The 25,724-nt window shown below is 43.6% G+C and overlaps 1 protein-coding gene across 2 annotated transcripts in view; it reads right to left on the bottom strand.

Annotated features, from left to right (window-relative positions):
- RSPO2 (R-spondin 2) overlaps positions 1-25,724 on the bottom strand; it is a 104,953-nt gene that overhangs the window by 30,856 nt on the left and 48,373 nt on the right. For both annotated transcript variants that reach the window (XM_053395438.1, XM_053395439.1), the window contains exons 3-5: positions 18,152-18,340; positions 4,050-4,193; positions 1,174-1,362 (exon numbers count right to left, since the gene is read on the bottom strand). In XM_053395438.1, the coding sequence (XP_053251413.1) occupies positions 1,174-1,362; positions 4,050-4,193; positions 18,152-18,340 (522 nt within the window). The remainder of the gene's footprint in view (positions 1-1,173; positions 1,363-4,049; positions 4,194-18,151; positions 18,341-25,724) is intronic.

The following is a 25,724-nucleotide window of genomic DNA, read 5'->3' as shown; positions in this document are numbered from 1 at the left end:
TAGAGCTATCCAAGTCACAGAATATGACTTCACTTACTACTTCCTGCATTTCCTCCCTACTTAACAAGACTGTTCAGACACTGTCCCGTATCAGGAGGCTAAAGTGAACACGCCAACAGACAAACTGTAATTAATTTCATTTTTCCCACGTAAGAGAACAACAAAAAAGGCACAATCTATCTCTAATCACATTTGAACCAGGCAGTATTATGGCGGTAGAAACACATTGTCCCTACTGCACCTGTACATTAATAAGCTTGATCTAACTTCTTAGGCCACAATCCAGTGCCCTGTCTTGGCTCCCACCCCAAAACACACAAGCAAAGACTCTCACTTGTAAGAAAATTGCATGCTCCACAGGGATGGGGTGGGCTGCTCCCATCTGTGAAGGCAGCGCCTGGTTCTCAGCAACAAGCTTGCACCCTACTTTTTGGACTCCTGTTCAGTCACTGCCTTCTGCCTCCTTGACTGCTCAAAGGCTTCCTGAGCCTTCACTGAGGCCCTTCAGTTTGAAGGAAAAGCAGGGGTGTGCAGAGAACTGGCATCCCTGATCCCCCTCCTGACGTGGCTGAAGTTGTGGTAGAGATTCCTCCCTCCTCCAACCCAGGTTTCCCACCATTCAGGCCTCCTTGGGTTTCTACCTCCTCCTGTGTCACAGTCTACCAATCCCAACAGCATCATGGGGCTCATGATGACTGTAACCCACTGCTCTTCAGGTTTTTTGGACTCTTAACTCCCATCAGTCCCAGCCAGCATGGCCACGTTGTAGCCCCTAACATCTACAGGCCACCAGGGCTGGGGGAGGTTACTTATTCACACACTTACCTGGTATTGAACAAAATGGAGTTTCTTTATGAGAGGAGATGTAGAGGTCGGCTGTCTTGAACTGCTCATGGTTTAAAAACTGACTCTTACCTGATGTTGCTGCAAAACAACATTCTATACAGCATGCCCCAGGATCTCATAAACATGTTCTATATATATACACAGAGAGAGAGTCACAGGCTGTGCTTCAGCACTTGTGTGCTAACAGAACGAGGTGGTGTGTAAGTTGGACGGTTTCTCCGGGTTTTTGAAAAACAAGAGACAGTGTTCTATCTATCTTAGTTAAACAAGCACGGTTTGAGTCAGGAAAAGAGCTCATAAAAACTTTTTGGCATCTGGCACGCTTACCTCCCGGACAGTGCCTCAGGGCCATTTTACATCTTCTGGACTCTGCGATGGTTGGGCATGGTATTGTGTCTTTTGCTGGCTTTTTCACAATTTGCCTCGTCCGCGTTTCCAAGCCCCACTTAAATCCGCAGGTCTTGTTATTTCTGCTGCACGTCCCCCATTCGCTCCAAGGGCCCACTTCACAGCCTTCTGAGGAAACCAACATACACAACACACAGCGCTAGTTAACATCTTCTTGTCATCTGATGCACATAACATGGCTGCTCCAAAATACATGTCAATGAGGGGCAGAGAGTGGGGGTGGCAGAGAGGATGAAGAAATTCAAAACTTCATAAGTGGCAGATTTTACTGTTCAGTGTCTGATGGCTTTATTAGAGGAAATTTCCGCAGGCTGGCCTTATTTAATCCCACTAACTCGAAGAGCTGGTTCACAAACAAGCCCTGAAATGTGTTGTGGGAAGGCAATGCAATTTCTAGTCTACCATGAATTCTCCACACCTCCTTCTCTTCCCATCTTACAGTTATCTTCATTTTCCTTCCAGTTGCTTTTGAGAGGTGTTCCAATAATTTTAAATCAGATCTGGGGAACAGTTGCTGGGTTATAACCAGTGCTATTTTTCTAGAAAAAGAGGTGCTAGAACTCACCATGAACACTTCCCTCATTCTCTTAGAATGGCAAAGGTGCCCACCTGAGAGGTGCCGGAACTGAGTTCTGGAGAGTTTTGGCTGAAAAAAAGCCCTGGTTATAACTCCCATCATCCCTGATCATTGGCATTGTTAGTTGGGACTGACTGATGGTGGTTGGATTCTAACATCGTCTGGAGGGCCACAGGCTCACTGCCCCAATTTAAATAGTGGAATTCTTGGGTCTCTTCTCTGTTTGTTTTGTTTTTCTGGTTGAAGAATGGGTTTAGATCAGAACACAGGAACGTAAGAAGACATCCAGATGGATTATACCAAGGCAACATTCATATCAATCATACATTTAAAGCTCTATGATACTGTAAGCCGCCCAGAGTGGCTGGGGAAACCCAGTCAGACTGGGAGGAGGTATAAATAATAAAATTATTATTATACTTTAAGTAGTCATGGCTTCCACCATTGCATTCTGGGAGATGTAGCTTGTTAAGGCTTATCAGAGTGGTAACAGGACCCCTATTTCCCTTCCAGAGCTATGGAAAGATGGGTTCCCTACCAACTCGAAGCAGCCTTAACAAACTAGGCTGGGCACAGAAGTCTCTCACTTGTTCTTTTTTAGCATTAGATTTCAGTCTGATTTGCAGACACGAGTCACCAAGCAACATTAGGCGTAGTTTAAAAAAAAGAAAAATGAGAAAGACCATTTCACGGCAACCTATGCTCTCCCTTTTATTAAGATGCAAAGAAAAATCAAAGCGACTCAACACAGAAGTGCTTCAGAGTATCCTTACTTGGAGAAAAGCCATCAGGTTTCAGAAACAGAGATCTCCCTAGGACCCATTATTTCTAGATTTATTAACGGTAAGAAGATGAATTGCATTGCTCTAACGTTATTATAGCACATTAGCTGTTTCCATCTAACTTATGTACCAAACACTCGCCAAGGTTTTTATGCAGTGAGGTAATGTGTGAACTTGTAAACCTATCTCGATGTCCAGAAAGGTTTAGACCATAAGCATGATCATTATTCTAAGTGTTCAAACAGAAACAAAAAGGCAAGTACGAGACAAGCACATAATCACTATTGTTTCATGGTTGAAAATGTGGACATTAATTTTATTATTCTAACACTCCGATTCTCACTGCCTTAGAATTCTCATCATTTGCTGCTGTTAGTGGTTGGGAGGGGGAATGCGCAAGAGAAAGAAGTGGAACTACATGCTGTAGAGGGGAAAGAGGAAAGGATACAATTTTTGAGAGCAGACAGTATTTTTCTCTGCTTGTTTTTGCCAGTTTGCATTTCTTAGTGCAGAAAGTATTGATCTGATGTGTAGAGATCTTTCCTATTCTAATTAATTCAAGAGGCTTCTGGAAGCTTCTGGAAGCTTCTTTGTGTGAGGGAAACAAGTAAAAGGTTCATGATGTTTGAGTTATTCCTTCAGAGAAGCTGAGTACAGCTGGTTTAAACTGGTTCTCTTATCTCTTTCTGTCAAGGTCATGCAGACTATAAAAGTAAGGCCAGAAGGAGCCTTGGTTTCACTTTCTCTTTCTATCTCTCTTCCTTCTGGTGTGGTGTTGTGTATATAGTGTTAAAGCTTAGTCTTAGAGGTTATTGTAAGTTTAAGTTAAGTCTGCTGCAACTGGATTTCTTATGGACAGAGCCAATCCTGAATGTATTGGATTTGTGACCATTATGCTTATTTGCCTTCAGTAGCAGTAAAGTTCTACTGGATGAAATACAATTGCCTTTGATTTATTTTTTGGGAATTCTGCAACGTGCTTAAATTTTTACTCTGCTAACTATGCATTGGAATCTACTCTGGATCAATATTGAGCAGAATTTCGTGACAATTTTATGTTCTGTTAACCAGAAATGGCTCACTGGGTGGCATGAATATATGTATATAAGAAGAGCTGGCTGGATGAGGCCAATGGCCCATCTAGTTCAGCTTCCTGTTCTTACAGTGGCCAGCCTGTGGGAAACCCATAAACAGGATCTGAGCACAAGAGCGCTCTTAGTTTTAAAAGGTCATCCCAAAAAACAGAAACACTGATTTCTTGGGAACAGGTACCGGAACATCAGGACTGTTACTAGTAAATAGAGAAAGTTGGATTGTATACAAGTGGGTGGCACAACCTAATCAGGCAAAGTGGAAAATAATTTCAGAAACCATTCTGAATCAGTGGGGAGGATCAGAAACAGGTAATATAGAAGAGATGTTCAATAAGCACTCACCCACACATTCCATGGTCTCCTCTAAAGGTGCAAAGCCGTCAGGACATTCTCCAAAGCAACGACCCCGGTAGAGATAAAACCCAGGCTTGCACTTTGTGCAAAAATCTCGACTGAAGCAAGAATCACAGTTCTCTATTCTGCATCCTAAGAGGTTGGAATAACAAATTTATTTATTTATTTATTTATTTCAGGTATGCAAATTCATTGAGTGATGCAGCAGCAAAGAACATAGCAGGACTCAACCATTTAAGAAGAATGGGTTCAGAGCTTACTCTTAAGAACCTAAGAAAAAAGTCCTGTTGGATCAGGCAGTGGCCCATCTGCTCCAGAACCCTGTACCTCAGGTTACAAACACTTCAGGTTACAGACTCCGCTAACCCAGAAATAGTACCTCTGGTTAAGAGCTTTGCTTCAGGATGAGAACAGAAATCGCATGGAGGCAGCGGGAGGCCCCATTAGCTAAAGTGGTACCTCAGGTTAAGAACAGTTTCAGGTTAAGAACAGACCTCCACAACAAATTAAGTTATTAACCCGAGGTACCACTGTATTCACAGAGCTCAACCAGATGTGCTTGGGAAGCCCACAAACAGGTCCTGAGTGCAACAGCGTAGCTGTTTTCATCTAGGCTTTTTAAATATATATGTATCTTGAGCACAGTTTTGTGGAAAGCTGTGAAACTGTATAAGTAACCAGAACGTTAGATGTCAATGAGCTCCTGCTTCTTGACCCATCACACCAACCCACAAAAAACAAATGTGAAAAGGGGGTATTCTCTCATCCATTGTGTTGTGAACTGCCCTGAGATCTACGGGTGAAGGGCGGCATACAAATTTAATTAATTACATTATTAACTAGCTAAAGGTAAAGGGACCCCTGACCATTAGGTCCAGTCATGACCGACTCTGGGGTTGCGGCGCTCATCTCGCTTTATTGGCCGAGGGAGCCGCTGTACAGCTTCCAGGTCATGTGGCCAGCATGACTAAGCCGCTTCTGGCGAACCAGGGCAGCGCACGGAAACATAGTTTACCTTCCCGCTGGAGTGGTACCTATTTATCCACTTGCACTTTGACATGCTTTCGAACTGCTAGGTTGGCAGGAGCAGGGACCGAGCAACGGGAACTCACCCCTTCACGGGGATTCGAACCGCTGACCTTCTGATCGGCAAGCCCAAGGCTCAGTGGTTTAACCCACAGTGCCACCCGCGTCCCCTGCATTATTAACTAGTCAATCATTAATTAATTTGCAGAAGATTTTAGCTAGTGAAAATTAGCAGAATGAGAGAGCATGTTGAATTCTGCTACCTATAAGTAATTTGCTTTCAAATATGCACATTAAATGGGTCTTGGCATTCTGATGAGATGTGAATGGGTGGTCCTGTAACACACAGCAGAAATGCTGAAAGGAAAGCTATCACCATACAATTGCTGCCTCACATCCAAGAGATGCAACCATCTACAAGGTCAAGTATAAGTTGTTGATTCAAATCTGGTGGGGGGGGAATGTCTCATTCAAGTAAATCCTCCCCCCCCCTTTATAAATGGAAATCTTCCATTTAAAATATGAGGGCCTCTGCTATACGAAAAGGCTGCATGTTGTTACCTGTATCTTTGACTCAGTCTTGGGGAGTTTTGTCCCTAACACCTTCCTGTTTTAAATTGAATGGAGAATACACATGGTGTTTCCTTATGTGAAACTTTAACTTTCCATTTCTTGGCCACTGATCATAGCTAGATAGTCTGTGATATATTTCTTGTGTTTGCCTTTTCTGGCAGCCACTCTCTTATGTTTGGTAGATTCCACGCCACTGGAATGTTTATCATCACATTTTGAGAAAGGCTGACTATTCCTCATATAGAAAGCACCCAAACCAAGTTTTCTATGGCCAGGAAGTTCTGCAGACAAGTGAATCTGAACGCTAGACTTTGATTACTTCTATTTCAGTTCCATTAACGTGTACATATGTTTAGCCTTAGGATTGGGGATGTAAATAAAGGGAAAAGAAAACACTACAGGCAACATCACACTTATGGATCATATGTGTCATATCCTCATTAGAATGCAGGGAGTAAACCATAGTTGCCCTGTTATGATGCAACAGGAAACTATGGTTTAAACATAACAATTTATGTCATATATTTATACACGTCTTAATAAGAGGTTTATAGAAATTATTATCTCAGTGACAAAACCAGACAGGGAAGGCAAGAGCATGCAGTTTGTTCTTTGACCAACAACCCATGGTTTATTGGCCTGTGACTCTTACATCAAAAATGAGCCACAGATTATTACTGAAATCCTAGACATGCCAGCTGAAATTTGGGTCCCACCAAGTTCAATGAGACTTTCTTCTGTTTACGTAGGTACTGGATTTAAGCCTAAAAAGGAGGTGTGCACATACACACTCAAGTTAACTAACAAACATGAGAATACGTCTGCACAACATATTTCAGTTTGCAATGAATTCCAGTTTTCAAAAAGCTGTTAAGGCCCCATGAGTTTTATGGACATGGCACAGTGTACAAATCTAGAATGGTCACAACCATGCTTTTAAAAAACATTATCTTGTTGGGGAAATGGTGTAACACCCAATAGACAGATGCGATCTAAACCTCATGACAGTTTCTTAGCAATTAATTTCCAACCCAAAATGGCATATGCTTGCTAGGCCAACATCGGCACTTGCAATCCTGTTAACTTAGAAAACTGAGGGAGGTTTGCGCTGATAAAATTTGGGGCGGTAAGCTGGCGTACGGTTCTTCCCCACCATTAAAAATGTAGCATGGGGTAGTGGTGTAATCAATCCAAAAGCCACTGTTCCATAAGGCAACAGGCCAGATAGAAGCATGAGAATTATAATCAGGGAGACTAATGCAATAATTCTCACATCTAAATGCACTCATAGTTTATCTCTGGGTTGTGTGAAGAAATAGACTTATTATCTGCCCTGAATGACACTCCCACCTATTCAGCTGTATTGGACAGCTGTAGATTCTGGTAATATGAGGAAGGAAGAAAAAACCTTCTTTTCATCCATTTTTCCAATGCCATGCATAATATTATAGACTCCTACTATGTCCACCCTTAGTTGCTTTTTCCCCAACCTAAAAAGCCTCAAAGAGTGTAGCTTTTCCTCACAGGGGATTTGTCCCACCCTCCTGATTATTTTGGTTACATTTTAGTGCACTTTCCCCAGTATCCTTTTTGAGATGTGGCCATCAGAATTGGACACTGCATTCCAAGTGTGGTCGCACTATAGATTTGTATCGAAGCATTGCTATGTTGGCAGGTTTATTTCCCAACAATCCCTTAGCATGAGATTTGCCTTTTTCACAGCCGCCACACACTGTGTTGACATTTTCATTGAGCTCATTATCTCTTCTTCGGTCACTCGCTCACCGCCGCCAAATATTTCTTATGAAAGTTGGTTTATAATGCTTTTTGTTTCTACCCAGAGTAGTTTCTGAGCCAGCGTATAGTGAAACGTGTGAGGGGAGGGAACTTTCCCCCTTTTTCTCTGCATTTGTTTATTCTATTAAAGAGAATTTATATGCCTCTTAATCAGGCAAAACCTTTAAGCAGTTTGCATACATCCAAATTACTGATTAAAATCAGTCGTTAAAAAACAAGTTTGCCTTTACAAATTCCAAAATGAAACCAACAGTTCTAAAAATATATGTTATAAAATAAAATTGCATGTTGAAGTTCATGTCAGATTTACCATATCTGGGTTGCCTTGCTTAAGCCAAATATATTTTTAGTAGGTGCTGAAAATGGTGCGGTGAAGTGCCTAAGATCAATGAGCAAGGAGTTCCAAAGTGTAGCAGGTGTTGCCACACGGAAGGAGCTATTTCTTGCAAGTGCAGAGCAAACATGGCATGGCAGTTCCCATGAAGACCTTCACCTGATGCTCTGGCCTTGCTAGCTAGGGATGATGGGAGTTGTAGTCCAACAACATCTGGGGACCCACAGGTTGAGAACCACTGCTCCAGAGGGTCCTTCAACTCTCTGGAACAAATGTGGAGGAATGCAAGGCAAATAAAGTTGTCAAAAATTGCCTCTCCTCTTCTGTTAGTGGAGGTGTGAGTTGGACCCAAAAGGATACAACTGGAACCATCCCATGCCAAAAAGAGGGTTTTCAACACTGTTCATGCAGCTCTTGTTCTGCTTACATACGTACATTTATTAATGCATAATAAATTGCTATTCTACAGATGTGTAAGGGGTGCTGCCGAAAGTGTCGGTTTTCTCCTTCTGCCTCTCTTTGCTGCCAGGGGAGCAATAACGATTAATTTTGTTGTTATTCCTGGATCAGGACACTCCACCAATGTACAGAGCCATAATCTGCAGTTATTTCCTTTGCTGCGTCATTGTTTTTCTAATAGGCTCAAAACGTTAGCCTGAGGCCATCTCCTGACTCCTGTGAGTCGTGCTGAACGTTAGCGTTGTGCATTTAACAGACCCAGAAGGGGTGTTCTCAAGTTATAGTCAACAGCAGTCCAATCTGTGCACACAAGGCATTGAGCTGTACAGTGAAATGTTCAGTGCTGGGGCAATCTGTGTACCTGAACTGTTCCAAGTCAACAAGTATACACAAAAGTTCACACAAATGCTTGCACATGCATTCAAGACAGTTTGTGTTCAGTGTAACCTGCGAACAAACCTATTTTCCAGTAGTGGCTGTTGCCCCTTGGGACTGGTGGGGCCGAAAATAGGGAAACCAATAATAACTGGAGCCAGAGTCATGGATTAGTAGAGTCAACTAATTCTAGTTTTGTCCTCATTCTCTCCCTGCTGAGTTCTGTAAGTCGGAAAACACTTCAAGAGGAGGAAACTGTGCAGGCAGTGGATTGATTGCAAGCAAGAAGGCAAGCAGGTTAAGGGTTAACTGAGGACAGATGGACGTTGGTGAGGCAGTGCTGGATTTACCCAAATGAAGAAGCCTCCACTGCTATTCTCTACTGTTCTCCATGGAACAACCAGGTTTGGCAGGACCACTAAAACCACACACATCTAGGCCTGGTAAAAAGATTTGCTCACAGCCCACAGAAGGTCTGGCTCCCTGCATACTACTTCACCACAGGTGAAGGAAGGATAAAGAGGAAATGGAACCACTGCAAAAGAGACCAAAGCCTGAATCATAATCATAATATTTTTATTATTTATATCCCGCACATCTGGCTGGGCTTGTCCAGCCACTCTAGGCAGCTTACAGCATATCTAAAAACATAAAACATCAAATGTTTTTAAAAAAAACTCCCAAAACAGGGCTGCCTTCAGATGTCTTCTAAAAGTTGTGTAATTTTTTATTTCCTTGACATCTGAAGGGAGGGCGTTCCTCAGGGAGGGCACCACTACTAAGAAGGCCCTCTGTCTGGTTCCCTGTAACTTCACTTCTCGCAAGTGAGGGAACCAGCAGAAGACCCTCAGAGGACAACTTCAGTGTCTGGGCTGAGCAATGGGGGTAGAGACACTCCTTCAGGTATACTGGGCCGAGGCCATTTTGGGCTTTAAAGGTCAGCACCAACACTTTGAACTGTGCTCAGTAACCTACTGGGAGCCAGTGAAGATGCTTAAGGACCAGTGTTATACGGCGGCCACTTCCAGTCACCAGTCTAGCTGTTGCATTCTGGATTAGTTGTAGTTTTTGGGTCACCTTCAAAGGTTGCCCCACGTAGAGCGCAATCCAGTAGTCCAAGCGGGAGATAACCAGAGCATGCACCATTTTGGCAAAACAGTCTGCAGGCAGGTAGGGTCTGAGTACCAGATGGAGCTGGTGGAGAGTTGCCCTGGACACAGAATTGACCTGCACCTCCACAGCCCAGGAGGAAGGAGTCCAAATTGACTCCCAGGTTGTGTACCTGATCTTTCAGGGGCACAGTTACCTCCTTCAGGACCAGAGAGTCCCCCCCACACACACACACGGCCCCTGTCCCCCAAGAACAGTATTTCTGTTTTGTCAGGACTCAAGCTCAATCTGTTACCTGCCATCCATCTGCCAACCGCCTCTACTCACACAGGACCTTGACCCCCCTCACTGGTTCTGATTTGAAGGAGAGGTAAAACTGGGTATTTTCCAGCCTAAGCCCCCTGATGATCTCCGAGCGACTTCATGTAGATGTTAAAAAGCATGGGGGAGAGGACAGAGCCCTGAGGCACCCCACAAGTGAGAGTCCAGGGGGCACAGCCCTGGACACAACCCCGGAGGAAGGAGCAGAACCTCTGCATAACAGTACCCCCTCTAGACAGTCCAGAAGGATGTCATGGTCAATGGTCTCAAAGGCCGCTGAGAGATCCAGCAAAACTAGGAAACAGCTTTCACCCTTGCCCTTAGCTCACTGGAGATCATTGACCAGCACAACCAAGACAGTTTTCAGTCCAACGATGAGGCCTGAATCTCAATTGGAAGCGGTCCAAATGGTCCACATCCTTCAGGCATGCCTGGAGTCGTTCCAGGTTACCTACAACAACCATACTCGCTAGAACAATCGGTATGTATTAAAAACACACACACACACACACACACATAGGCATGGAAGTTGTCAGGTTGACCACAGCCACTCCTTAAGTATCTTATGTATCCCCATAACAGGTCTGAGGTATGGACTGAAATAATTTTTGACAGGGGGCAGCCCTACGATGAGGCAGAGTGAGGCAGCTGCCTCAGGTGGTGAATGCTGAGGTGTGGGGAGTGGACAGAGCTGTGAGCACCATGGGGTCCACCCTGCAGCCCCTACACTAGCCTGCTGGCCTCAAGTACAGTGGACAACACTGTCCCTTTCACCAGTATTGTGGCAAGAGTCAACTACCGGTCAAATTGGCTTTTGTATGTGCCTTGGGAGAGGGCGCCATCTTTTCCTTTGCCTCAGGCAGCAAAACGTCTTGAGCCGGCCCTGCATTTTACTATGTCCAAGAAAGAGCCCCTCTCTATCAGACCTGCCATAGTGTTGGTTCAAACCTCTTGTGACACGCGGACCAAAACCCAAAGAATTCCTGTTGCCTTGGACACCATGTGGTGCCCTTCATATATTACTGGACTCCAACTCCCTTCAGGCCTAGCCAGCATGGGCAACAATCAGGGATGAGGAGGAGCTGTAACAGTATCTGGTGGGTACCACGCTGGCTACCCCTACTTTAGAGGGTGATTAGTTTTCTTCCATCTGGCAAAAATAAATAAATAAATCCATGTATGCAACTATAGAGATGAAATTACATGGCACACTGTAACCAGGAAAAAAAACAACTCTAAACAGTCTTGCAAATTTGAGATGCCTAGCTCATAGCTAGTGAAGAAAATTAGATTTGAAAATGCACCTTTTTTTCATAATTTTAGAGCTGCTGCGTTGAGCTGCGTGGCATTCACAGTGTTGTGCTTGGCAAGAGTGGCACTTTTCAATCCATGTTAACATTTTCCCTAAGATACACAGGTTCAAGCACTTTTCTATTGCAAATGCAAAAATGTTCCAGAAATAAGAAAAGGTCAAAGATTTCTTCTGCTCAAAGATACTCAGAGTGCAAGCATTTTACACCAAACTCTCCTAAGACCCCCTTCTGTAAAAACCAGTAGGGATTTTGAATGCAGCCAAAGCTATTTTTAAACTGCAAAAACAATGTCAGAGCAACAGACAAAAAAATGTTCGGAGTCAGAAAGGGCATCCTACATCAGGGAAGAAGAATTTCATATTTATTTGTGTTTTTGAAAATGTATGAAAGATAGTAGGGCAGGGTCTTAATAACTTGCAGGATCATATTGGATAACACAGAAAAACACAGCAAAAACAGGGCGACTGATATCAGAGCTAAAAAGGCAAGATGGTGAGCTGGTTTGGGCACATAATATTAAACCATAGTTAAGTGTTTGTGAATGAGCTGCAGTGGCTCATATGCTGGTGAACTCCCCCTTCAGGGTGACCATAAGGACACTTTTGGAAGCTTCCACAGGTTTTGATTGCTTGCCATACCATCTGAATCCATACAAACTGTGGTTGATCTTAACTGTGGTTAGTAAAATCCAACCAACTTCAAGCCATGGTTTATGAAGCCAGCCATTAATCATAGTTAAGGTCAATCACTGCTTACGGTTCAGCTGACTTTCTAAATGGCAGTTAATCTAAAACGAAAGCAGAACCGTCTATCTCCCCCTTTGCAGCTGTGCCAGAGCTTGCTAAAGCTCATGTTCATGCTAAGTAGCAATGAAATGCAAAGTGGCAATTGACAAGTGGAAAAGAAAACCAGAATACTGAGCCTTGCATGACCCTCTTACAAGCTAGAGTGTCCTAGAGGAGGACATGGCTGGAATCCGGAACAGGATCCTGTTGGGAAGTGAGAATACAATGCAACATTGAGGGATAATTCCCACTTGCATGTCCTACCACTGAGCTTTGACTTCTCCCCACCAACACAACTTTTAAGACTAAGCTAGAGAGGCATTTGCCAGAAGTACTTTGCAAGGAAGAGACAGTAACTGGGTTATCTCATCCAACACGCAGCGCAGTGGAAGTGAAGAGAATCGCATCACCTGCACTGACCAGATTGAGAGAATCTGTGGCCCTCAAGACTCCAGCTCACATCAGCTTCATCCAATGGTCGTGGATGATGCAAACTGAAGTCCAACAACATCTGGAGGTCCATCACTGAACTAGCTAAATCAGGAAAGCATGGTTAACTCCTTCCCATCTTCAAAGGTCCCCCCAACCTTCATTGACTGCGGAGCCAGCTCACAGCAGGGGCTCATCTCTTCTGAAGTTTACTATACAGTGAAAAGGAGCAGCCAAGCATACTAGGACTCAATTTCTTGACTTTAAGAAAGCCGACTTCATAAAACTTAGGGAAGTGCTGGGTAAGATCCCATGGACAGTAATACTAAAAGGAAAGGGGGTTCATGATGGCTGGGAGTTTGTTAAGAGGGGGTAAAAGCACAACTTCACGCAATACCAATGAGACGGAAACATGGAAGGTGCCTAAAGAAGCCAGGGTGGCTATCTAAAGAACTTTTAACTGAGTTAAGATTAAAAAAGGATGTGTACAAAAAATGGAAAAGGGGGGAAACCACCAAAGAGGAATTCAAACAAATAGCCAGCACGTGTAGACACAAAGTCAGAAAAGCTAAAGCACAGAATGAACTCAGGCTTGCTAGAGAGGTTAAAAGCAACAAAAAAGGCTTTTATGGGTATGTTCGTAGCAAAAGGAAGAACAAAGAAACAGTGGGGTCACTCAGAGGAGAAGATGGTGAAATGCAAACAGGGGACACAGAAAGGGCTGAACTCCTCAATGCCTTCTTTGCCTCAGTCTTCTCCGATAAAGAAAACAATGCCCGACCTGAAGAATTTGGAGCAAATGATTCAGCAGAGGAAACACACCCCAGAATAACTAAGGAGATAGTACAAGAATACTTGGCTAGTTTAGATGTATTCAAGTCTCCAGGGCCAGATGAACTGCATCCAAGAGTATTAAAAGAACTGGCAGATGTGATCTCAGAACCACTGGCAGTCATCTTTGAGAATTCCTGGAGAACAGGCGAAGTCCCGGCAGACTGGAGGAGGGCAAATGTTGTCCCTATTTTCAAAAAGGGGAAAAGAGAGGACCCAAATAATTACCGCCCAGTCAGTCTGACATCAATACCAGGGAAGATTCTGGAGCAGATCATTAAGCAAACAGTCTGTGAGCACCTAGAAAGGAATGCTGTGATCACCAATAGTCAGCATGGATTTCTGAAAAATAAGTCATGTCAGACTAACCTGATCTCGTTTTTTGACAGAATTACAAGCCTGGTAGATGAAGGGAACGCAGTGGATGTAGCCTACCTTGATTTCAGCAAGGCATTTGACAAGGTGCCCCATGATATTCTTGTAAAGAAGCTGGTAAAAGGCGGTCTTGACTATGCTACCACTCAGTGGATTTGTAACTGGTTGACTGACCGAACCCAAAGGGTGCTCATCAATGGTTCCTCTTCATCCTGGAGAAGAGTGACTAGTGGGGTGCCACAGGGTTCTGTCTTGGGCCCGGTCTTATTCAACATCTTTATCAACAACTTGGATGATGGACTCAAGGGCATCCTGATCAAATTTGCAGATGACACCAAGCTGGGAGGGGTGGCTAACACCCCAGAGGACAGGATCACACTTCAAAACGACCTTGACAGATTAGAGAACTGGGCCAAAACAAACAAGATGAATTTTAACAGGGAGAAATGTAAAGTATTGCACTTGGGCAAAAAAAATGAGAGGCACAAATACAAGATGGGTGACACCTGGCTTGAGAGCACTACATGTGAAAAGGATCTAGGAGTCTTGGTTGACCACAAACTTGACATGAGCCAACAGTGTGACGCGGCAGCTAAAAAAGCCAATGCAATTCTGGGCTGCATCAATAGGAGTATAGCATCTAGATCAAGGGAAGTAATAGTGCCACTGTATTCTGCTCTGGTCAGACCTCACCTGGAGTACTGTGTCCAGTTCTGGGCACCACAGTTCAAGAAGGACACTGACAAACTGGAACGTGTCCAGAGAAGGGCAACCAAAATGGTCAAAGGCCTGGAAACGATGCCTTATGAGGAACGGCTAAGGGAGCTGGGCATGTTTAGCCTGGAGAAGAGGAGGTTAAGGGGTGATATGATAGCCATGTTCAAATATATAAAAGGATGTCACATAGAGGAGGGAGAAAGGTTGTTTTCTGCTGCTCCAGAGAAGCGGACACGGAGCAATGGTTCCAAACTACAAGAAAGAAGATTCCACCTAAGCATTAGGAAGAACTTCCTGACAGTAAGAGCTGTTCGACAGTGGAATTTGCTGCCAAGGAGTGTGGTGGAGTCTCCTTCTTTGGAGGTCTTTAAGCAGAGGCTTGACAACCATATGTCAGGAGTGCTCTGATGGTGTTTCCTGCTTGGCAGGGGGTTGGACTCGATGGCCCTTGTGGTCTCTTCCAACTCTATGATTCTATGATTCTATGATTCATATTTCTCTCCAGCCCCAATGCCACTCCTGCAGATAGCCAGTGCACCAATATTGCAGCTATTGGTCAACAGGAGTCAGGTGACACAAATAGGATTACAGTGGTACCTCTGGATACGAACGGGATCCATTCCGGAGCCCCGTTCGCATCCTGAGGCGAATGCAACCCGCATCTGCGCGTGCGCAGGTCGCTGCTTCCGCACATGACATCATTTTGACCGTCTGTGCATGCGCAAGCAGCGAAACCCGGAAGTAACGTATTCTGTTACTTCCAGGTCACCGCAGAGCGCAACCCGAAAGCACTCAACCTGGAGCGACTTCAACCCGAGGTATGACTGTACAAGTAAAGGGTTCAACACAGTGCATTACTATGCTTCAGTATATCCTGACTCATCTACTGTCAGATCTTTCATTACTGCTTAATGGCCCTCCAGCTGTTTTGGAACTACATTTCCCATCATCCCTGGTCGCTGGTCCTGCTGGCTAAGGATGACGGAAGTTGTAGTCCAAAAACAGCTGGAGGGCCAAGTTTGGCCACCACTGGCTTAAAGACAGAAAGGAACTTGAGGGCTGAGACAGCTGGAATGAAGGAAAAAAATGAGTTACAGAAAGGTAGCCGTGTTGGTCTGCCATAGTCAAAACAAAAAAAAATTTCGTATCTGAAGAAGTGTGCATGCACACAAAAGCTCATACCAAGAACTAACTTAGTTGGTCTTCAAGGTGCTACTGGAAGGAAAAATTTTTTTGTAAAAAAATGAGTATAACAAATCAAATGATAATGATAATGATGATTGTATTTATACCCTGGCTGAAGTGTATTATTGCTTCATACAAAGCATAATGTTGCTGTTATTGTACGAGATCACATTATTTGGATTTAAAAGACAAAACAAAACAATCAGTACAATTCCTAAAAATAAATAAAGGGTGGTACTTAACTATGTTTTACTCAGAGCAGACACATTGAAATTAGTGGGCCTACTTTGATCATGCTTATTAGTTTCACTGAGTATACCCTGAGTAAGACACACCTGAATGGAGTCATGCATTTCACTCCCATGTCTCAAACATGATGGCAAGATTTATGAGTGCAGCAGTACCTCAGGTTAAGTACTTAATTCGTTCTGGAGGTCCGTTCTTAACCTGAAACTGTTCTTAACCTGAAGCACCACTTTAGCTAATGGGGCCTCCCGTTGCCACCACGCCGCTGCTGCGCGATTTCTGTTCTGTTCTGTTCTCATCCTGAAGCAAAGCTACTATTTCTGGGTTAGTGGAGTCTGTAACCTGAAGCATCTGTAACCTGATGCGTCTGTAACCCGAGGTACCACTGTATACAAATCCAAGCAGTCTCGTACCCTGAGATTTCAAAAGAAGTTATTATCCAGTACATTTATCCAAAGGCAGTTTCATAGACATAAAGGGTTTGTTTGCATATAATGCTAAACTGTGGCATAGCAGCATTGTTCTGTGCACACAACTTAGGGAAACTTGTATCCAAACTTATTCTGCTGGTGTGAGAGCTTGACTACTTTGTGCTCTGAAATCAAAACATGAAAACTTCCAAGAATTTCAATAGTTTTGTGAGAAGTTATCATAAAGTGAATGAAACCAGGCAGAGCTTTACCTGGAAACTTTCGCACCAAAAAAAAAGGACTGGACCTAGGTTGCAATAATAAGTACACTTATAAGTACACATAAGACCCGCTGGACACAACTGGATTTACTTCGGAGTCATGAACAAAATTACCCGAGTTCAAGTCCCACTGACGCACATGGGGAATTGTGGAGAACTGCAGGACTATCTTGGAAGCGACAAAAGGGCATTTCAAGTTAAGCAAGAAGTTGCAGAAAGAGAATTTAATTCATCATGTCAAACTGACATTTCAAAAAATGAGCGCATACTCAGCACCAGAACCAAGATAAATAAAACGGTAACATAAATCATGAGTTCAGAACACAAAACAGTGCAAGCTCCCATTGAAATTAAACAGGAGTTGCCCAACATCAGAGCTCAAGGCACAGAACAGATAGCAGGTGTATCTCTTCTGCTCAGAGAGATGGGAAGAACCAGTGGTGTTTTTTTCTGGGGGGACGCATACACCTAAACATTTTGTGAATCTTTGTACTTCTGTCCATTTACTGTATTTATTTTTCCCAAATTGAACTATAAAATGGTGATTTTCTTGAGTCAAAATGAGAGTACCCCTAAACATTTTTTTAGAACAAAAGCACTGGGAAAAACAGATTCTGATCACAAAAATATACAGCGGTACCTCAGGTTACATACCCTTCAGGTTACATACGCTACAGGTTATAGACTCCGCTAGCCCAGAAATATTACCTCAGGTTAAGAACTTTGCTTCAGGATGAGAACAGAAATCATGCAGCGGCAGCCCAGTGGCAGCAGGAGGCCCCATTAGCTAAAGTGGTGCTTCAGGTTAAGAACGGACCTCCAGAACGAATTAAGTACGTAACCAGAGGTACCACTGTATGAACACTTACAAACAATTGTAAGTGTACCAAGCAAGAGGTTTGTTTCAGATAATTACCTCCCCCCCCCCATCGGCAGGAAACCTGTGGCCCTCAGTGTTGCTGGACTCCAATTCCCATCAGCCCCAGACAGCATGGCCAGTAGTCAGGGATGATGGGAGTTGTAGTCCAACAACATTGGAAGGGACACAGGTTTATGACCTAAGGGAAGAAAGAAGTTCCAATGGATAATAAATTTACAGACGATTGAGGCTTGCACTTGGAATTGCTTGGGAATTCTAAGAAATGGGAGGGGGACCAATGCAATTTTGACATCAGTGGTTCAAGACGGGACAGTTTTGAAAGGTTCAATCTACCAACTTGATTCAAAATAGCATCTGATAGCATCCAAACACCAGATGAAAAACTGTTCCTTGATCTCAGGAACCATCATGTAAAATGAATGCCTGGCGTGCTCTGGTCCATGGGGTCACAAAGAGTCAGACATGACTAAACAGCAACAAATCTTTAGAGGTGTCCAAAGCACAGCGTCCAGACAACTGGAGATTCTTTTAGGAAGGAATGCCTACAATTTATTGGAGTTGTCTACAAAGGTATCATCTTATGTCCTCCACCCTCACCAATAACTTAGTTTTGAAATTACAGATTTTAAAAAAGGAAACTCACTTGAACATCTGTTCATGTCTGGGGCTCGCAGACCGTAGTACCCTGGTGGGCAGGAATTCAAGCATTCCCCATATTGCCTCATTCCTTCCCTTCGGAGAAAGAAGAACAACTTATGCTGACATCTGATGCATCCATTGTCCTTTGAGCAAGACAAACAGCCTTTGCAAATTGGATTTGGTCCATAGTTGGCTGTGGAATTAAAAAAAGAAGACGACGACAACAACAGTATTAGAACCCAAAAATAAGCATGTGGCAATATTTATCTTCCTTTTAAAAGCCTGCATAGAGGAAAAACAACAAATTGAAGGAGAGGGCAGGCAACTTCAGCAGACATGATAGCGAAGTGGGCACTTCCAATTTGCTTTGGAAGTGAAAGCTCCATTCACTTCCCCTTCCACCCCCCCCACGCCATGTGGTATAGTTTAACAAGCCAAAAATTATTACTATACGTGCATAATACTAAATGAAGTTGGAGAGCAACTTAAGCGAAGTCAGTGGAAAGTGGTGTACAAATGGGAGCAGCAACAATAAGGATTGGGTTCAAAGGAGGAAAGTGGTTTTTACTTCAGCATAAGCCTATCTTTTCCCCCATGGCTGCATCTGCAGTCTAAATCTGAGGTCATTTAATCTGTCAAAATATGGTGTAGCACTAAATTAATCTCTTGTTGCACTTGCAGAATGTTGCTCTGCACAGGAAAGCACAAGTTCCGCTCTTGTGCTAGCGGACAGAGAACAGTGGATTTAATTTGAAAATTGAAACTAAGAGAACATTCTTTCCTTTTGTGATATTTTTAAAAGAATGTGTAATTTAAAAAAATTTAACTGTTCTTTTCTAGTTAGAAGATGGCCAAAAATAAAAATCTACACCTGTGAAACTAGCATTCCCCGTTGATTTCAATGGGGCGTAACTTAAGTCTGGATCCAACCCACAGTTACGTATTCAGGAGGAAAACAAGCAAAAAATGGAGGGCTGAAAGTGGCTCTACATGGAAGCAGACAAATTCCTGTAGGCCAGGTCTATCAATGGCTATTAGTCATGATGGAAATATGGAACCTCCATAACCAAAGGCACATTGCCACTAAATACCAGTTGCTGGGGAGGTAGGAGCAGAAAAGGACTATGACTTTCCAACTATGTTTCTGGGCCATAAACATGCCAGTTTAGATCTTGTTTTTGAGAGTTTCCTACCACCAATTTCACTTCTATATCCCAGCTTCTTGGTAGCCCTCCAAGAAATCTTTATCTTATGATGGGACTTTGGATCAGCCAGGGTCTTGAAAGGAGAATCCTTTAAGTCTTAAAAGTTTAAGATGTGCGCCAAGAAGACAACCAGATTAATCCATACAAGGTTTATTAAGTGAAATTCTAGCATAAATAGATCAGTGGAAATTAAAGCCGGCATTAGATAAGACTAATGAGCAAAGACAGAAGCTGCAATAATAAAGGCTTATGGATTACTGGCTTCTAATGCTTATTTAACAGCAGACCGCATGTAACTCTTCTGTGGCTCTTGCGCATTTTGAACATTACTTAATGCAGCTTGGAAAGCATTGCCTGTTAAGGGCCTGATGACGAGACAACCGCTTGTTTAATGGGCATGTGCTGTGGCAGGATGAGAGAACCCACGGTCTGGAGCTGAAATTCCAGTTCTCTGTAGCCAACCATAAAACCATAGACCCCAGGTCTCTGTACTCTCCTTGAACATTTGGCCTGTCTTTCTCTTCCACTATCTTCTCTTTGAGCCCCCCACCTCCAAATCAAAAGGTATATAAATTTTATGAAATAAAATAAACAAACGTACCCATCTCTGTAACAGAGCGTACACTACTTTTTAAACATCTGAACTGTTGTGCACACAGGTACAGAGACTGTACACTTGTTGAATGCGAATGCTTTTATGAGAGCGCAGCTTAACTATTTGCGTACACAGATGGAACATAATGTGTGAACACCTCTAAGGAAGTGTCACTTTGTAAACAAGGAAGGGGGGAAATGGACTCTGTTTTGATTCGCAGGGGCTGATGGGTTTTAAAACCTTTCTTCCACGTCCCACCTTGTACCTATCTTCACTTAACACTTTCAACTGGGAACTTGAAGGACAAGCCATTGCAAAAGAAAGACAGGCCAAATCAGTTTCCTGACAACAAACCCATTCTTAAAAACCTTTCCTCTATCCTCATTTTTAACACAGAACTGTATTTACCCGATTATTCATGGCTGTCGGTAGAGCATGGGTAAATAAGTAGTATGATTGTTCTTATGAGTATAAAATTAGTAACAAGTCATTGTGCTTCATATAAATGCATTCAAAATATCACTGTATTTGTCCATACACAATCTATGTCTTAAAGCAATCTCTTTGTATGTTGCAGGAGTAGTCAAGCCTTCTATCCACAGTACAAAGGGGGGCATGGTATTATCTTTCCAATGAATCAATATCAGTCTTCAAGCAGAAGCAAGAGAGTTAAGAAACAGAAGAGGATGCTGAACTAGATAGACCTTTGGCTATCATGTTTTTATAGCATCCTACAGGAAGGCATGGATACACAGGAACATTCCTGCAGGGAGTTGAAGATCACACTGGGCCATTTGTTGCAGACAGCATGTATGTTTCCTGAGGGAATCCCTGCATTTCTTGGGTGGTTGGAAACATTGGGTATAAGGCTTGTGCCTCTCAATGTGAGAGACATTTAAGTGTTCAGAAATGCACTGGCTGTCACTACAACTAAGTTTAATTGCACACATGTGTGCCTAGGGGAGATACACAAAGATTCGTCTCCAAAGTATACGTCCAGATCAGGCTTCCTCAAACTTGGCCCTCCAGATGTTTTGAGACTACAATTCCCATCATCCCTGACCACCGGTCCTGCTAGCTAGGGATCATGGGAGTTGTAGGCCAAAACATCTGGAGGGCCAAGTTTGAGGAAGCCTGGTCCAGATCAAGAGAAGTAATAGTACCACTCTATTCTGCCTTGGTCAGGCCACACCTGGAATACTGTGTCAAATTCTGGGCACCACCATTTAAGAAGGATGTTGGAACGTGTGCAGGAATGTGCGCAGAGCTAGAACGTGTGCAGAGGAGGGTAACCAAGATGATCAAGGGTCTAGAAACCAAGCCTTACGAGGAACTGAAGAAGCTGGGTATGTTTAGCCTGCAAAAGAGGAGACTGAGACAAGATAGAATAGCCATCTTCAAATATATCAAGGGCTGTCGCATGGAAGAGGAAGCATGCTTGTTTTCTCCAGCTCTGGAGGGTAAGACTTAGACCAATGGTTTCAGGTCACAAGAAAGGAGATTCCAACTAAACATTCAGAAAACCTTTCTGACAGTAAGAGCTATTTGGCAGTGGAAGAGACTCCCACAAGAGGTGATGGACTCTCCTTCCTTGAAGGTTTTCAAGCAGAGGTTGGATGGCCTTCTGTCATGGATACTTTAGCTGGGATTCCTGTATTGCAGGGGGCTGGAGTAGATGACCCCGGGGGTCCCTTCCAACTCTAAGATTCTATAATTCTATATACATGGAACTATATCCTGGTTGGCATTACCAATAACTATTGGCCTTTGCCTATTTCCACTTCTTCCATCACTACTCCCCACACCCTTCCATGTATCCTGCTAACTACAACCTGCACATTGTTGCCATGTACTTATGTCTCAAATATTGAAAACTAAATTTGTTTTTGTCAAGTCTTTTAATATCTGAAATATTTCAGCTTGCTGCTCTGGACCAGCGTTAGTCTCACATGCAGGTGAATAAACAGAGATTTAATTTTTTCTCCTTTGATGGCTTGTTTATTTTGTCTTTTATTGTAAGTTTCAACTTTTTCAAGCCCTAAAATCTGCAGGGATCCAAAGATGTGGCAGTCCAACAAAAACACAAGCCCAACACCAGATCTACCCAAACAGCAAAAGGCGAAAACACACACACACACGTTTGAAGCATTTAAAAAACTGAAGCAAAGTGAAAGAGAGCAACACTTAAAGTCAAGACGTGCAGTGGCATAAGGAGGAAACCCAATAACATGAACTGGTGTTGGCTACTTTACGCTTGGGACTCATTAGTCATAAAGCTAAATGAGAAACTGAACAAAAAGCAGGCAGGGGTTGTACATTTAGGGAGGGCTGGCGGACACTGTTCAACATGATTTCATAGCTGCCCTCCAAAGCTAGATTTGAGAAGTTGAAAACACAGAGGAAAGGAGAAATTTGGGGAAATTGCTGCACCAGCTTGAGAGACTTCATGTATCCAGCTCCCCCTTCACATTTCATAAGAAATTAATAATAATAATAATAATAATAATTGCATTTTTATACTACCCTTCATCCGAGGGCAGTTATGTTTACAACATAAAAACACAAAAAACACAGAACATCGTAAAAACAACACACTTTTAAAGGCCATAGATTGTTTAATTAGCCAAAAGGCTGGGAGAAGAGGAATGTGTTTGCCTGATATGAAATGAAGGCACCAGGGAACCCTTTCTGGGGAGAGCATTCCACAAGTGGGGAGACACCACAGAAAAGCCACCGTTCTCATGTTGCCACACTCCGGACCTCATGTAGATGAGGCACACAAAGATGGGTGCACCTAGCAAAGTATTTGCTGCACTGCATAGAAGCAGGTGAGTCTTCTACATCAACTGTTACCTTGATCCTTTTAGTGGCAGATGACAGGAACTGAACATGTGGCCTTCTTCATGCAAAGCCGAGAGTTATGGACCTTTCCCTTTGGGACAGAATAAGCCAACTGGGGGTAGGTGCTGGATGTACCTACCTACTTATTTGCCCATTCTGTTTTCACACCATACTGCTCTTGCCAAACCCGCACATACTTAGTCTTCCCTAAGGGACAGCAGATACGCCACTCAAACCTTCACACCCTGAAAGCTGCTCCCCAAGCGATGATGGACACCAACTTGGATGCCCTTAAAAGAAGACCAGACAAATTCCTGGAGGATTGTTGGCATCCATCTGTCTCGAGAGACAATAGAGTGCACCTCTAGGGGTGAAGTCAAACCACTGCATTAATAGCAATAGTGACTTTCCCAGGGCGCAAGCCTGGGCAGTGTGTATGGAGGTCCTGGCTGCCCAGACAACAAGACTTCTTTCTTGGCCCCACTGATGTGGTCCAAAGGAACACAAGCAATACACCTGACACCAGCTTGGCTGCAGGAGTTGCCAGAAAGAGGCGTACAAGGTGCCACCCAACCACCTTAGGGACTCCACTCCAGATTTGTGCAGAGTTTACTCCTTAGCCTTTTTGTCTCCTGAAGGTATTCCGCAAGGCAGCAGAAGTTTAGGATCTGAGTTTCCTTCTCCTAGATGTGATGCCTTCCCACGTGACAAGCTCCATCTGCCCCTCGCTTCCCTCTACACCTTTTTGACCATTCGACCTACTGTTGGTTTTGTCTGCTCAATCCGCCCGAGCCTGTCTTTGGGGTTTGAGACCCATTGGATGAAGGCCATCAAATGATTACCAGTCATGGTGGCTATGTTCTAAATCAACTGCCAGAGGCCTCTGATTGCCAGCTGCTGGGATTCATGAGTGGCAAGAGTGCTGTTGCTTTGGGGCTCTCCATAGGCATCTGTTTGGCTACTGTGGGAACAGCCCGCTGGACTAGATGGGCCCCTAGCCTGATCTAGCAGGCCTCTTCTTCTGCTCTCATGACAGGTGCAGTTCACACTGGGGCTGAGCTATGTTGGCAGATGATTCTCCCAAACGATATCTATTCTATTCTTAGGAGGGACAACTTCCTGCATTTCCGTTTCAAATGATAATGCCAAACGGGGTGGTAGGAAGCTCACCGGGTGATGTGTCCTGCGTCTACACAGATAATACTATCCTATTCAAGTAAATGTAAATAATGGTTTTATTGTCATTGCATTAGGTCATAACAAATCAGCTTAGAGGAAAACAGATATGCATGGCCTGAAAACAGTAATAAACCAAATAACTGGAAGAGTAGGGTGTCCCTGGAGTTATTTATCATTGGCAGGGGATTATTTCTGAGCATCATTGTGGTTCAGAAATAAGCTGAGCAACTTCATGATGTTTGTGGGGACGTTGCTCAGCTGACCTCCAACCCCGGGAGGGAACCAGTCATTCCTTGTCAGAGCGGTGTTGTTGAGTTTTTTTTACTAGCTCTGCTATGGCTTTATTAGCAAAAAATTCCGGATATTACCAGTGGATGGTGTAATGGGCTGCACATGAAGTCAACCACCATGGAGCTGAGTCAATGCAGTATACAGAGATGGAGAGGGGTGCGTCAGTGACGAGGCTGGCACGGTGCAAATTTGCCAGCAGAATTGGCTGCCCCAGTGCATCTGCGCTGTGCCAACCTTGCCAAAGCCGAACCCTTCGTCTGCTGCAGCAACTCATCTCGGATAGAGCTCAGGTGAGCAGTGCAGCCCCACTGCACCATCCTCTGCAGCCAGTTAGAAAACATCTACAAATAAAGGGGAAATTAAAAATTATGCATCTTTTGGAAGCCGTGGGTTGCAACCAGCATTGCTGCTCCACTCCTGCAAGCGACTTTCGCAGTGCAAATTCCTAAGCAGCGCCCCGTGTGCCCTCAAAATGTTCTCCAGAAGGTTAGGAGGTCCTGTGGAGCATGTCTGGCAGAAGGAAAGACGGGGCGAGGAGAGGAAGGGGAAGTTCCACCGTGCAAGTGCTGGATATGACCTCGTCGTTTTTAAGTTTTCATTCTTAAAAGTGCTGCTAGGTTCAGACAAGGCATGTGCAAGTGTGAGTGAGAGACGATGTATCTGTTTTGTAAGGCTATAGCTGATAGTCCCTTGCGCTGGGGCTTCAGGCGGGCCAGAAAAACTAACACAAATCATCCTTACAGGCCAAGGAAAACACTGAAACAGCAGTTAAGCTTGATTACAAAACAGCGCCGAGTTAAAAGTGGGTAGCAAGTAAAAACGCTATCCCACTAGGACTCTAGCAAAATAAAATAAAATAAAGTAATTGCTCCATTCTTAGGATAGCCTTAGACCCAACAGGAAATCCAAATTGCCCGATTTCTTTCCCCCCGCCTCACTCCGCCGCCAAAAAAAGTTTTGACTTTCAGTTCAAAGTACTTCATTTGTATCAAAGTCAGGCTGGTGTAGATCACTTTGAAACTCCCACCCTTTTCACTAAGAGTCTAATTATGACTGCTTTGAAGCTAAATGCCATGGATATATAATGCATGGGCCTTCCCTTTGGATCCGTCTTCCTTTTGAACTCCTCCTTACCTCTTGTGCACCAGCAGTTAAAGTGTGAGTGCAAAATGGAAGGGGTCTATAATTAGCAAAAGGGAAGGGAAATCCCTTGAGATGTTGTTTTTAAAAAGTGTCCTTGAGAACATGCGCTCCTTACAGCTTACCATTTAGTTAAAACACTCAGAACATGAGCTTAACACAGACAAGCTACATTTTTTAAAAAAATAAATAAAAAATTAGTGTCCCTTAAAACCTTTCTAAAGTCTCTATTTCCTAAAGGAAACAAGGACCTCGCCAACTTTAATTATACTTTCCTCCAACTGGAACACTCCGTAAGTCTTAAATCCCTTACTTACTTTTTATTG

The sequence above is a fragment of the Podarcis raffonei genome, chromosome 7, assembly GCF_027172205.1.
Source record: "Podarcis raffonei isolate rPodRaf1 chromosome 7, rPodRaf1.pri, whole genome shotgun sequence".
Taxonomy (NCBI): Eukaryota; Metazoa; Chordata; class Lepidosauria; order Squamata; family Lacertidae; genus Podarcis; species Podarcis raffonei.
Note: the sequence above shows the minus strand (reverse complement) of the source record. Positions and strands in the feature narration are given on the sequence as shown.